Genomic DNA, 14,137 nt, shown 5'->3' with positions numbered 1-14,137 from the left:
TAGAGCTGTTGAACATAGCTAATACTTACTGGATGTCCATTATGTGCCATGACCATATTTAAGCCCCTTAATTAAGTTGACACTATCATCATCATTATTTTATTTTTATTTTATTTTATTTTATTTTCCCACTGTACAGCAAGGGGATCAAGTTATCCTTACATGTATACATTACATTTTTTCCCACCCTTTATTCTGTTGCGATATGAGTATCTAGACATAGTTCTCAATGCTACTCAGCAGGATCTCCTTGTAAATCTATTCTAAGTTGTGTCTGATAAGCCCAAGCTCCCGATCCCTCCCACTCCCTCCCCCTCCCATCAGGCAACCACAAGTCTCTTCTCCAAGTCCATGATTTTCTTTTCTGAGGAGATGTTCATTTGTGCTGGATATTAGATTCCAGTTATAAGTGATATCATATGGTATTTGTCTCTCTGGCTCATTTCACTCAGTATGAGATTCTCTAGTTCCATCCATGTTGCTGCAAATGGCATGATGTCATTCTTTTTTATGGCTGAGTAGTATTCCATTGTGTATATATACCACTCTTCCGAATCCAATCCTCTGTCGATGGACATTTGGGTTGTTTCCATGTCCTGGCTATTGTGAATAGTGCTGCAATGAACATGCGGGTGTATGTGTCTCTTTTAAGTAGAGTTTTGTCCGGATAGATGCCCAAGAGTGGGATTGCAGGGTTATATGGAAATTCTATGTATAGATTTCTAAGGTATCTCCAAACTGTTCTCCATAGTGGCTGTACCAGTTTACATTCCCACCAACAGTGCGGGAGGGTTCCTTTTTTCTACAACCCCTCCAACATTTGTTATTTGTGGACTTATGAATGATGGCCATTCTGACTGGTGTGAGGTGGTATCTCATGGTAGTTTTGATTTGCATTTCTCTTATGATCAGCGATGTTGAGCATTTTTTCATGTGTTTGTTGGCCATCTGTATATCTTCTTTGGAGAAATGTCTATTCAGGTCTTTTGCCCATTTTTCCATTGATTGATTGGCTTTTTTGCTGTTGGGTTGTATAAGTTGCTTATAAATTCTAGAGATTAAGCCCTTGTCGGTTGCATCATTTAAAACTATTTTCTCCCATTCTGAAAGTTGTTTTTTTGTTTTCTTTTGGGTTTCCTTTGCTGTGCAAAAGCTTTTCAGTTTGATGAGGTCCCATGGGTTTATTTTTGCTCTAATTTCTATTGCTTTGGGAGACTGACCTGAGAAAATATTCATGATGTTGATGTCAGAGAGTGTTTTGCCTATGTTTTCTTCTAGGAGTTTGATGGTGTCCTGTCTTATATTTAAGTCTTTCAGCCATTTGGAGTTTACTTTTGTGCATGGTGTGAGGGTGTGTTCTAGTTTCATTGCTTTGCATGCAGCTGTCCAGGTTTCCCAGCAATGCTTGCTGAATAGACTTTCCTTTTCCCATTTTATGTTCTTGCCTCCCTTGTCAAAGATTAATTGACCATAGGTGTCAGGGTTTATTTCCGGATTCTCTCTTCTGTTCCATTGGTCTGTCTGTCTGTTTTGATACCAGTACCACACTGTTTTGATGACTGTGGCTTTGTAGTATTTCTTGAAGTCTGGGAGAGTGATGCCTCCTGCTTAGTTTTTGTTTTTGTTTCTCAGGATTGCTTTGGCGATTCTGGGTCTTTTGTGGTTCCATATAAATGTTTGGATTGTTTGTTCTAGTTCTGTGAAAAATGTCATGGGTAATTTGATAGGGATTGCATTGAATCTGTAGATTGCTTTGGGTAGAATGGCCATTTTTACAATATTGATTTTTCCAATCCAGGAACATGGAATATCTTCCCATTTCTTTACATCTTCTTTGATTTCTTTGATTAAAGTTTTATAGTTCTCGGCATATAGGTCCTTTACCTCTTTGGTCAGGTGTATTCCGAGGTATTTGATTTTGTGAGGTGCAATTTTAAAAGGTATCGTATTTTTGTATTCCTTTTCTAATGTTTCATTGCTGGTATACAGAAATGCGACTGACTTCTGAATGTGAATCTTATATCCTGCTACTTTGCTGAATTTATTAATCAGTTCAAGTAGTTTTTGGTTGAGTCCTTAGGGTTTTCTATGTATAGTATCATGTCATCTGCATACAGTGACAGTTTTATCTCTTCTCTTCCTATATGGATGCCTTTTATTTCTTTTGTTTGTCTAATTGCTGTGGCTAGGACTTCCAGCACTATGTTGAAGGGCAGTGGTGAGAGTGGGCATCCCTGTCTTGTTCCAGATTTGAGTGAGAAGGCTTTCAGTTTTTCCCCATTGAGTATTATATTTGCTGTGGGTTTGCCATAAATGGCTTTGATTATGTTCAGGAATGTTCCCTCTATACCCACTTTGGCGAGGGTCTTGTCATGAATGGGTATTGGACTTTGTCAAATGCTTTTTCTGCGTCTATTGAGATGATCATATGATTTTTGACTTTTCTTTTGTTAATGTGGTGTATGATGCTGATTGACTTGCGTATGTTGAACCATCCTTGTGAACCTGGGATGAACCCTACCTGGTCATGGTATATAATTTTTTTGATATGTTGTTGGATTCAGTTGGCTAAGATTTTGTTGAGAATTTTTGCATCTATATTCATCAATGATATTGGGTGATAGTTTTCTTTTTTGGTGGTATCTCTGCCTGGTTTTGGAATGAGGGTGATGGTGGCATCATAGAATGTCTTTGGGAGTATTCCTTCTTCTTCAACCTTTTGAAAGAGTTTAAGGAGGATGGGCACCAGATCGTCTTTATATGTTTGATAGAATTCTCATCATCCTTATTTTAAATGTGAGAAAACTAGATTACGTGGATAAATACATTTTCCAAGGGCATCCATCTAGCATGGGGTGGAGCTAGGATTCAATTTTTGGCCATCTGAATTTTCCACCATCTTGCTATGCTTGAGCTGAGCTGACACTGACTTCCTACTTCAATATTGATAAGGTATTTCTTTTATCTTACTTAGCAAATGTGTGTGGGGGGGGAATCCCACGATGCAGCTCTCCCGAGGCGATGGTGAGATTGAATTGAAATGTCTTCATACAATGCTGGCGGGAGTAGAAATTGCTCCGTCCTTTTTAACAGCATCTTGGCCACACACAACAAGAACTTTAAACTTGCTCTAGTAATCTCACTCTTGGGAAGTTATACTTAGGAAGAGGCCACAGGTATAAAGATGCCATATGCAGAAATACCCATCTCTGTGTATAGTAAGAAAAATTTCAAAACAAAGTCAAACAGGGAGTTCCCGTCACAAATCCACTGTTAATGAATCTGACTAGCATCCATGAGGACGCAGGTTCTCTCCTTGGTCTTGCTCAGTGGGTTAAGGATCCAGCGTTGCCGTGAGCTGTGATGTAGGTCGCAGACTCGGCTCGGATCCTACATTGCCGTGGCTGTAGTGTAGGCCGGCAGCTGCAGCTCCAATTCGATGCCTAGCCTGGGAACCTCCATATGGCGCTGGTTCGGCCCTAAAAAAAGCAAAAAATCAAAACCGAAAAACAGAGTCAAACAGTAGGAGAACGATGAAGTACACCATATATATTCATCAGATGGTGTACTGGGCAGGCGTTAAAAATTGTGGAATTTGAGACTATATAACCACACTTTTGTAAAAAGAGCTCTTTAAAAAATACCTGATATTTATTTATTTATGATGATTTTTATTTTTTTCATTATAGCTAGTTTACAGTGTTCTGTCCATTTTCTACTGTACAGCATGGTGACCCAGTTACACCTACATGTATCCATTCTTTTTTCTCCCATTATCTTGCTCCATCAGAAGTGACCAGACATAGTTCCCAGTGCTACGCAGCAGGATCTCATTGCTGATCCATTCCATAGGCAATAGTCTGCATCTAGTAACCCCAAGTTCCCGGTCCATCCCACTCCCTCCCCCTTGGCAAGTCTATTCTTCAAGCCCATGATTTTCTTTTCTGTGGAAAGTTTCATTAGTGCCATATATTAGATTCCATTAAAAATACCTGTTACTTAACCTAGAGATGCCATAGACAAGGACAAGCTGTTCACTGTGGTGATGTTTGTGGATGGTAGTAGCTGCGGAAATCTCAGTTGCTAAATTAGGAACTAGAAATTCAGAGGACAGATTCCTCCGCTCCTACCCGCATGGTGTCAGAGACCAGTGGCTTTTACTGTGCTCTCTGACCTTACTTATCAGAATCATCCTTTTGGAAAGACGTGAAGAGTGTTTGGAATGAGGGTTTACATATTAATGCGCCTAACATACTGTTTCTAATGCCCCTTTATGCAGGAAACCAAGCTGCCTTTGTTAAATTTGTTTTAATGAGCTGAATTCTTGAGATGTTTCCATTTATAAATGTAACAATTACAAATATCCAAGCCTGGTTTGCTATTGAACACGTGTTATGCTAATCAATGTTATTCTTTTTAATTTCGAGTCTTCCCACCAACAAAAGTCTGAATGTTTTCCATCATTTGTAGATGTTTGGACCTATTTTTTGTAAGAACAAAACTATTGCAACTCAAGAGCCTGTGCTTTCATTTGCAAGTTTATGAATTGCTTTTAAAAATGTAGTCGTTAGTCCCAATTTCTTTCTGTAAAATTTCTTAAACTTTTATACACTTTATGAAAGATTTTCTCAAAGGGAGTATGTTTATTTTCCCAAGGCTCCCAGATTCGTGCTGTCTTCTCAGTCCTGTTCATTAAAAGCCCTCAGTTGTTTTCAGAGTTCATGTGTTCCCTTTCTTTCTCTTTATTTTCTCCAACTGAGGTTAAAGGTTTTCCGGAGCTGTGGGCATCCTTTCAGCACTGCTACTCTGCCTGCTTGAGCCATAACCTGTGACAGCCCACAGCATCTGCTGGTGAAAATCTTATTTTTTCACAACTCACTGTTGAGAATTTGAGCAGGACTGGAGCAACGTTAACTTCTGCGCTGTTCGGGAAGAATAAATTTGCTAAAGGAAGACTGTCAGCAAGATGGCTGCAGAAACCTTTGCTTTGGAAATAATCTTAAGACATGAAAGAGTTCTACCCATTTAAATGGGTTGGACTGTTGCACCTTCAGTTTACCTGCTGTTATCAAGACTCAGGGCTCTTTAGTTGTAATGTTGGTTAATACTTTTGTTAGAGTTATTACTCTGTAAAATATTATCCTTTAACAAAGCTGAGAGAAGAAAGGAAAATAAGTATATATTTATAGAGTTCATTAACCTTTTTGCTGACCATTTCTGGTTTGTTCCATTTGTTTCTGTGGATTCAAGATTCTTGTTTCCACCAGCATCTTTGGTACTGTTAGTGTCACATGTATTACACATCCAGATGTTATAGGCCCCAACATACGACCTTGTACATCATTTTATGCAAATGTCTTTTAAACCAGTTGAGAAGAAAGAAATTAGCAATTATTATTGTCTCTTATAATTACCTATATAACTATATTGCATATTTTATTTTTTTGCTTTTTAGGGGCCACACCCAAAGCCTATGGAGGTTCCCAGGCTAGGGGTCTAATCGAAGCTACAGCTGCCAGCCTACACCACAGCCACAGCAATGCCAGATCTGAGCCAAATCTGCCACCTACACCACAGCTCACGGCAATGCCAGATCCTTAACCCACTGATCGAGGCTGGGGATTGAACCTGTAACCTCATAGTTCCTAGTCGGATTCATTTCCACTGTACCACAATGGGAATTCCTATACTTTATTTTTATCATGTAAATTAAAATTACTGTCTGGGGTCACTTGCTTTCAGCCTGAAGAACTTCCTTTAGTAGTTTTTGTAAGACAAGTCTGCTGGTAACAAGTTATCTCAGTTTTTATTGATCTGAAAATGGCTTTATTTCACCCTTTTTCTTCTAGATTTTCTTTCAGATCCTTTATTAGGGTGTTGAAATTTTCTCTAGAGACCTTGTGTATTTTAGGTCAAGTTAGATTCACTTTCATTTGTTAAAAACTGTATATATTTTTTAGAATTTATTTTATTGATGTATAGTTAATTTACAATGTTTTACTAACACCTTTATTTTTAAAAGATAGTTTTGCTAGATATAAGAATTTTGGCTAACTCTTTTTTCCATCGTCACTTAGAATATGTCATCCTACTGCCTTCTAGCCTTTGTTGTTTCTGATGAAGTCAGATGCTTATTTTATTGGGATTCCCTTGTACATGGGACGTTTTTCCTTCTTGCTGCTTTCAAGACTTAGTCTTTCAAAATTTTGACTGTATATCTGGATGTGGATCTGTTTGAGTTTATCCTACTTGGACTTTATTTAACTTTTTGGATATGTAGATTCATTTAATCAAATTTGTGAAGTTTTCAATAATTATTTCTTTTAGTATTTTTCTGCTCCTTTTCTCTCCTTCTGGGACTCCGGTTATGGGTCTCTGTTGGTGCACTTGATGGTGTCTCACATTATTTTGAGGCTGTTTTTTTATTTCTGCATTCTTTTTTCTCTCTGTTCTTCAGTTTGCATAATTTCTGTTGGTCTGTCTACAAGTTTGCTGATTCTTTCTTCCACTCAAATTTCCTGTTGAGCCCCTTCAGTGAATTTAAAATTTTGGTTATTATACTTTTTTTTTAATGTCCACACCCATGACATATGGAAGTTCCCAGGCTAGGGCCTTAATGGAGCTGCAGCTGCCAGCCTGTGCCACAGCCACAGCAATGCCAGATTTGAGCCGCATCTGCAAACTCCACCACAGTTCATGGCAATGCCAGATCCTTAACCCACTGAATGAGGCCAGGGATCAGACCTACATCCTCATGGGTACTAGTTGGATTCTTAACCCGCTGAGCCACAACAGGAACTGCCTTGGTTATTATACTTTTTAACTCCAGAATTTCCAGTTACTTCTTTTTTCTTTGATTTCGTCTACTCTTTAATTCCAGAATTTTCCATTTGACTCTTCATTTATATTCTGTATTTGATGATGTTTTGTTGTCATACCTTTAATTTGCTAAGTTTGGTTTCCTTTAGTTCTTTGAATATACTTATGATAGCAGTTTTTTTCCTAAGTCCAATACCTGAGCCCTTTCAAAGGCAGTTACTTGTTGCCTGCTGTTTTTCCTGTTTATGGATCCTATTGTCCTGTTTCTTTGCATGTTTTATATTTTTTGTTGTCAAAAACTGAACTTTCAGAGTTTACATCATGGCTCAGTGGAATTGAATCTGACTAATATCCATGATGATGCAGGTTCGATCCCTGGCCTCGCTCAGTGGGTTAAGAATCTGGTGTTGCTGTGGCTGTGGTGCAGGCCGGCAGCTATACCTCTGATTGGACCCCTAGCCTGGGAACCTCCATATGCTGCAGGTGTGGGCCTAAAAAGACTGAAAAAAAGCAAAAGAAAAAAAAACTGGACTTTTAGATGATGTGGCAACTCTAGGTAGGGACTTCTCTCCCTCCTGCCTCTGGAACTCGTTGCATTGTTTGGTAGTTTATTTGTTTAGTGACTTTGCTAGACTAGTTCATCTCCTCCACAGTCTGCAACCTGTGATGTCACTCCTCAGAAAGTGCAGCCTTGGACATGGCCCTAAATCTCCCACCCCAACCCAGGGATACCAGTGGTTATAACTGGGCTCTCTTTAACTCTGTCTTTCTCCAATTTCCCTGTTAAGGTTCTGACTGATCTTCCTATACTGAAACTACATCCAGTTGTTAATCTCCCCTAATTGTTAACTGAGTGCTTTGTTTTTGACAGTGTCCTGAGACATAAATGTTCCACAGTCTGAAATCATTAACACTGGGATCCTTTGCAGGGGTAGTTTATTTGTTTAAGTTTCCAGTCTAGGAGAAGCATATGGAAGTTCCCAGTCTAAGAGTCGAATTGGAGCTGCTGCTGCAGACCACAGCTTGCAGCAATGCCAGATCCTTAACCCACTGAGTGAGGCCAGGGATCAAACCCACATCCTCATGGACACTACGTTGGGTTCTCAGCCCACTGAGCCACAGTGGGAACTCCCTGCAGGGGTGGTTTTTAAGGCCGGCCTTTAAGGTTTACTCTGACCTCAGGAATGCATTCATAGCTCTCTCTTTGCCGGTTTCTCTTTGTTAAACTTCTATCTGGTCGACCTCTTATCTGTTGCTGTCATGGAGCTACCAGCTTTCATTAAATTTCCTGCCACAGAAATCTCCCTTGTTTTGCACAGTGCCCATTGGTTTGAATTTCTCTATGCTGTGTTCCACGTAAAGTCAGTCCCCTTCGGGAGAGCTACAGAGCTCTCTGTTCTTACAGCATGCCTCTACCCCCAGGCAGAGCCTCTGCACTGCTGCTGCAGAGCTGGGGAGGGGGATTGCAGCCCGCCTCTCTCAGAATGATACCCTGCCATGAGTGGAGTGCTGGGAAGGAGTAGCAAACACCCCCCACCCCACCCCCGCCTGGCCCTGGTCTTCTCAGCTTGCCTCTCCTGCCAGTACCTTAGCTCTGTGTGGGTTTGAACATAGATGATCAAGGCCTCATATTCTTGACCTGCTTCACCATCTGAGTGGGAGCTGGGTGGAGAAATGGATCCCGGGTCCTCTTGACCACACTTGCTTGGAATAGAGCTTTTCCAGCACAGGGCCCTGGTAAAGGAGGATGCTGGTGGCCTGTAGCCTTCCCAGGGAGAAACGGGTACCCTAGACTGGATGTTGGGGTTGAGATGGGGCCCCATCTTCTTGGCTGTACCCATCCAGAGTAGAACTGTCACTCTGAGGGTGACGGGGTAGGTGGGGGAGAGCAAGCAGGTTATAACTCAAATGCTAGAGTCTCACTGTTCTTATAAAAATTTAATCAGTTTTCTCAAATATTTTTCCATTTGATGTATGCTCTTAAGACAATTTAGAGAGGCTTTAAATGTTTTAAAAATCATTTTTTAAGGAACTCCTATTATGGCTCATCAGGTTAAGAACTTAACATAGTGTCCATGAGGACAGGAGTTCAATCCCTGGCCTCCCTCAGTGGGTTAAGGATCTGGCTTTGCCATGAGCTGTGGTGTAGGTCGGCAGCTGCCGCTCTGATTTGATGCCTAGCCTGGGAACCACCATATGCTGCGGGTGTGGCCCTAAACACACACACACAAAAGGAATACACACAAAGGAATATTATTCAGCCATAAAAAGAAATAACACTTGCAGGTTAGCTCTAACTTTTTGAAAATAGCAACCTCTACCTTTTCAAAGATTTTTTTTTTAACTTTCTAGACTTCACTGATTTAAGAGCTCTTTTCTCCTTTTTCATCTGAACGAGGAAATCTTTTACCCTAAACTCACTTTCACTTCGGAAGGTATTCATGGCATTTAATTTAATTTACTTCAGCAACGTGGCTTTCTTGTTACAGTTGAGGCAGAAATTCGTCTCTAACCTACCCAAACCGTACTTTGCTGGGCAGTTTGAGTCTGTCTTTGAGAAGCTGAAGATATTGCCAGGGAGAGAAGAGTCTTTGTTCTTCTGGCATAGAGGCCATGCCCCGTGATTGCTGGAAGTAGCTGTGAGTCTTCTCCCTCCTGTTCCCCAGTTGTCACGAACACACAACGAAGTTTGTCACTTCTGTTTCTAATACTCCAGCCCTTGGAGTTTGAGGTGGTTAATCCCAGTATCTAGTGTCCAATATCTCGGACAGTCTCCAGCTGGTTTTTGGCAGCAAGGTAAGTACCCTCCTAAAACCTGTTATCGGTAATAATGAAACATCATCAGGAAGCTTCATCTTAAACGAGGGGTTGACCCACCACCTGTTTCTGTTTGACCTGTAGGTTCACAGTGGTTTTTCCATTTTTAAATGGTGGTGGGGGGGTGAAACAGCAGAAGATGAAGAATATTTTAGAACATGTGGAAATATGAAATTCAAATTCGTGCTCGTAAGTAAAGTTTTATTGGAACACGGCCATGCTCATGTGTTTCTGTGTGGGCTACGGTGGCTTTCATGCTGCAGCAGCAGAGTTGAGTAGTGGCAATAGAGATTATATGGCCCACAAAACTGAAAATATTTACCATCTGGCCTTTAACAGAAAAAGTTCCCTGAGACAGTCTAAATATGTTTGAGTGGAACAGCAGCAGTCATTTTTGCTTTGCCGCAATATTTTAGGGCCTAAAGATATATCTCCGCCGGGCTATAGCTGGTCTAGAAGGTTCAAAAGAGGGAGAGGATTTCAGGACAATTATTTATATTTCGAATTTAGATAGAAATTAGAATGCCACCTTTCTTAGTGGAAGCAAATCTTATTTAAAGGGAAAGTTCAAAACTGCCTGTCACGTTATGTATGTGAAACTAGTTCCCCAGTTGTGCTAAGTTTTCCCAAGCCTTCTGTGTGATCTGAGATGGAAGCTTTCGGACAGTTTTCTCTGTGATGAATGAATTTCTGTTTAATTTTAAAGCAGCTGTATTGCTTATTTGACGTCTCCTTCTTGGTCAAAGTGTGCTTCCCCAGGTTGTGTCTGCATTATGCCCCAGTTCCTAGATACCTCCGTCAGTTTAGTTTCTAAAATTAAACGGGATATGTCAGATGAATTATGTAAATTCTTTAAAACTTAGTGAAGAGATGGGAATGAAAAAGTCTGAAATATTAACCCAGGTGCTTTTTATGACAGTATAGACAAAGATTGTGTATGATAGAAGAATGTCATTTAAGAGCCCATTTTTGTCCTCCAGATGTGCAAAGGATCACGGTTCATAGTCGAATTGTTGTTAGTCCAGAGGAAAAAAGAGACTGTTTTGCTTGAGTATTATTTGCCAATATAAAATCTTTAAACAGATCCTATTTTCAAAAACACCTCTAATCATATTTATTAATGTCTGCCTCTTGCAAAACAGATTTTACTCAACAGAGTTTATAAATAGTTCACCCGTGGTTACATTATCAAAGAGCAAGGCTTTCCCATCTGTGTTGAAAAAAAGAAAAGAAGTCTTTACATTGTCATTCTTCGTCATCAGTGGGCTCAAGTTCCCTCTCATTTGCGGGGTGGCGGGGAGGCACGTACCGAAACAACGTAATTTCCGAGACTTAAGCCCCTAAAATCTCTGGTGATGACGTTCAGAACCATATGCAGATCCATTCAGCATTTGGAACCAAATTTCGGTCATACGCTGCCGTGTTAGAGTTTATGAAATTGAGTGGTTTCCTGTTTTGCCCTCATAGATTCCTGGTCGTATTGTGCCAGTTGTTCACCCTCAGGCATTTTCTCCTTTCCTGTCCCACCGAGGTTCCACCTGCCCAAATCCACAGCTGTGCTTGTGCATCAATTACTGTGTGAAACGGTTTGGTTCCTTTTTTCCAGGCATCTAGTGGAAATTATTATTTCATCCCGTACATCGTGACACCGTGCGCTGATTATTTTTGCTGTGAGAGCGATGCCCAGAGGCGTGCCTCGGAGTACATGCAGCCCAACTGGGACACCATCCTGGGTCCGCTGTGTGTGCCCCTGGTGGACCGGTTTACTAGCCTCCTCAAGGACATCCACGTGACCTCATGGTAATGCCCATCAACTGTCGACAACCCTGGGAGCTTGGCCAAAGTGTCCCCTTCCCATCCACAGAGGTGATGTACCCTCGAGAGACCATAGTGCCCAGAGAGTGGGGAACCCCAGCCAATCATTTTTAGGTCACCCAGGAATCCACTCTTCCTTACTGCCTAAGTTGGGCTGTTGAGGTGTGTAGCCGAAAGAGACTAACGCTGGAGGCAAGGTCGGGATTGAGCCTGTGTTTGGCCCAGACCCCCGGCGTGACCTAGATAAATAACTTTTCTGTAGCTGTTTTCGCATCTAGAAAATAAGCAACTTAAGTCACCGATTATCTGGAATGCTCCTGGGCCTCTGAGATTCTGCATTTCAAGATCATTTCTGAACGTGATTTCTTCCCCCCCAGCCCAATCAGCTGTTGAGGTGGTCAAAGTGCATCAGCAAAGTCATTCTGACCGTAATTTCATGTGCTGTCAAAGTCAGGAGGCGCCGAAGCTGTCCTGACCTTGGGTGGGGGGAGGCTTCTGGGACGACGGCTTTGTAGATTGCTGCTGGAGAAGGTGCGGAGCGCTGCGGCAAGGGTTGACAGCTTTGGGTTTGACTCCTGGCTCAGGCGATGCCTCGCCACACAGCCTTCTCCCAGTAGCCCACCTCTTTGAGCTTCAGGGCTCAAGAAACCAGTCCTTAAAACGTTCCTGCTCTGAAACGTGAAGGAGAAAAATTATTCCCCTTAACCCAAAGATGCAGTTATTTTTGCCTGCAGCCAATTTAAAGGATTTACTCCTGAAAGTTATGTTACAAGGAGAAGGATTTGTCCTTCCAAAACAAATGAAAATCCAGAGCCCTGGAAGAACTGACTTACAAGGATGTGTAAAGGACTGCATGTCCCTGCAGCCTGCGCTGTGGTTCCCCCAACTGTGGGGTGTTATTACTGTAGGATTGCTGCAAGGTGCACACTCGTTAACAGTAGTCAATAGTCTGTTCCCTTTGTCTTTTTTTTTTTTCTTTTTCTTTGTTTATGGCTGTACCCGTGACATGTGGAAGTTCCCAGGCTAGGGGTTGAATCAGAGCTGTAGCTGCCAGCCTATGCCACAGCCCCAGCAATGCCAGATCCGAGCCATGTCTACAACCTACACCACAGCTCACGGCCAACACAGGATCCCCAACCCAGTGAGCGAGGCCAGGGATGGAACCCGCATCCTCACGGATTCTAGCCAGGTTCTTAACCTGCTGAGAGCTCCTGTTCTCTTTTTCTATCCTGTCACTTCTTCCCTGCACCCCAGAGTTTCTGCTATGGATTTTGATGGGAAAAGAAAACTGGAAACCCAGGCATATGAGTGACCACATGCCAACATCAAACGCAAATAGGGGACCTTTTGTGGCACATTCTTGGGAAGCCTCATTCAGTCACACCTTACGAACTATTGTCTTACTGCACAGGGGACATTTTAGTGAAGCTCAGGGCGAAAACTCTCCCATCATCTTTTCAGGTGTGACAAGGAAGTAGGCTAGCTCGAGTCCACCAGATGAGCAAGGTCTTGGCAAGAAGTAGACTCGGGTTTGTTCCTCATTCACGTTACGTATGTATCAGTAGGACAACACTTTAGATTTGGTTTAATGTCAAAGAATTCGAAATCCTTGTCGCCAGAACTACCTGATACACTGCAAAGGTTAGGGCGGGGGAAGTGGTGCTGATGGTTTGAAACATCTGTAATGGGGATGGAAGATAAGTTTTCAGCTCAAGCTCCAACTTGGATAGATGGATGAAGGCCCCCTCGAGCCCTGTGCCGAAAAGGGGTTTGTTTGAAGACATTTCCAAGTTTGCATTGATGAGCAGCATCTTTGCTGGTTACCAGAGGCTGAAATGGCTGCATGTTTATTACACATGTGATGTCCCCAGGCCATGCTTAATTCAGTGTTGTGTTTATTTACTGACGAGCTACCATTCTTATTTGGTTTCTTAGTTTATTAAAACTATTTTTCAGAATGACCCTTGAAAATGAGACTAAAGTCTAAATTTTTACTTGTCTGGCTAAACTAATAACACTTGAATAGCTTTGACGCTTTATAGTCCAGGAAGTGGACAATGGCTGTCACCCAACTTAATGACTCATTTGATTAATCATAGAATTTTAAACAGGAGTGGGATCTGCTCATGCACTCATCATTGGGGTAATAAGCAATAGACAAATAAGGAAATAAGAAAATTAAAGCAATGCACTGATATTTTTATATCCTCCGTGGGGCATCGCTTCATTCTTGAAATGTTAATTGAGGTCTTACTGGGACCAGGCTGTGTACTGTATACACTTTTTTTGAACATAGTTTTATAACTATTGAGAGTAGCATTTGTTTTTTGCTGTTTGTTTTTTGGGTTTTTTTTTTTTTTTTTTTTTTTTTTTTTTTTTTTTTTTGCTTTTTAGGGCCGCACCCGCACCATATGGAGGTTCCCAGGCTAGAGGTCGAATCGGAGCTGTAGCTTCCAGCCTACACTACAGCCACAGCAATGCAGGATCCGAGCTGCATCTGAGACCTACACCCCAGCTCAAGGCAATGCCAGATCCTTAACCCACCGAGCGAGGCCAGGGATCAAACCCACATCCTCATCGTTTTGTTTCCGCTGCGCCATGATGGGAACTCTGACATTTGTTATTCTTACGTGTTGTTTCTGATTTTCTGAAGACCCTTATTTAATGGAGTTTATTCTTTTTTTTT

At 41.6% G+C, this 14,137-nt stretch overlaps 1 protein-coding gene across 3 annotated transcripts in view; it reads left to right on the top strand.

The window, feature by feature from the left end:
* MAP3K15 (mitogen-activated protein kinase kinase kinase 15) overlaps window positions 1–14,137 on the top strand; it is a 153,657-nt gene that overhangs the window by 43,130 nt on the left and 96,390 nt on the right. For all 3 annotated transcript variants that reach the window (XM_021080807.2, XM_085008681.1, XM_085008682.1), the window contains exon 4: window positions 11,243–11,436. In XM_021080807.2, coding sequence (XP_020936466.2) covers window positions 11,243–11,436 — 194 coding nt within the window. The remainder of the gene's footprint in view (window positions 1–11,242; window positions 11,437–14,137) is intronic.

The sequence above is a fragment of the Sus scrofa genome, chromosome X, assembly GCF_054392235.1.
Source record: "Sus scrofa isolate SSC_HxYL_T2T_F1_AM1 chromosome X, Sscrofa_HxYL_maternal_Yorkshire_Landrace_v2.0, whole genome shotgun sequence".
NCBI lineage: Eukaryota > Metazoa > Chordata > Mammalia > Artiodactyla > Suidae > Sus > Sus scrofa.
The sequence above is the reverse complement of the archived record's forward strand: the minus strand, read 5'-3'. Positions and strand labels throughout refer to the sequence as shown.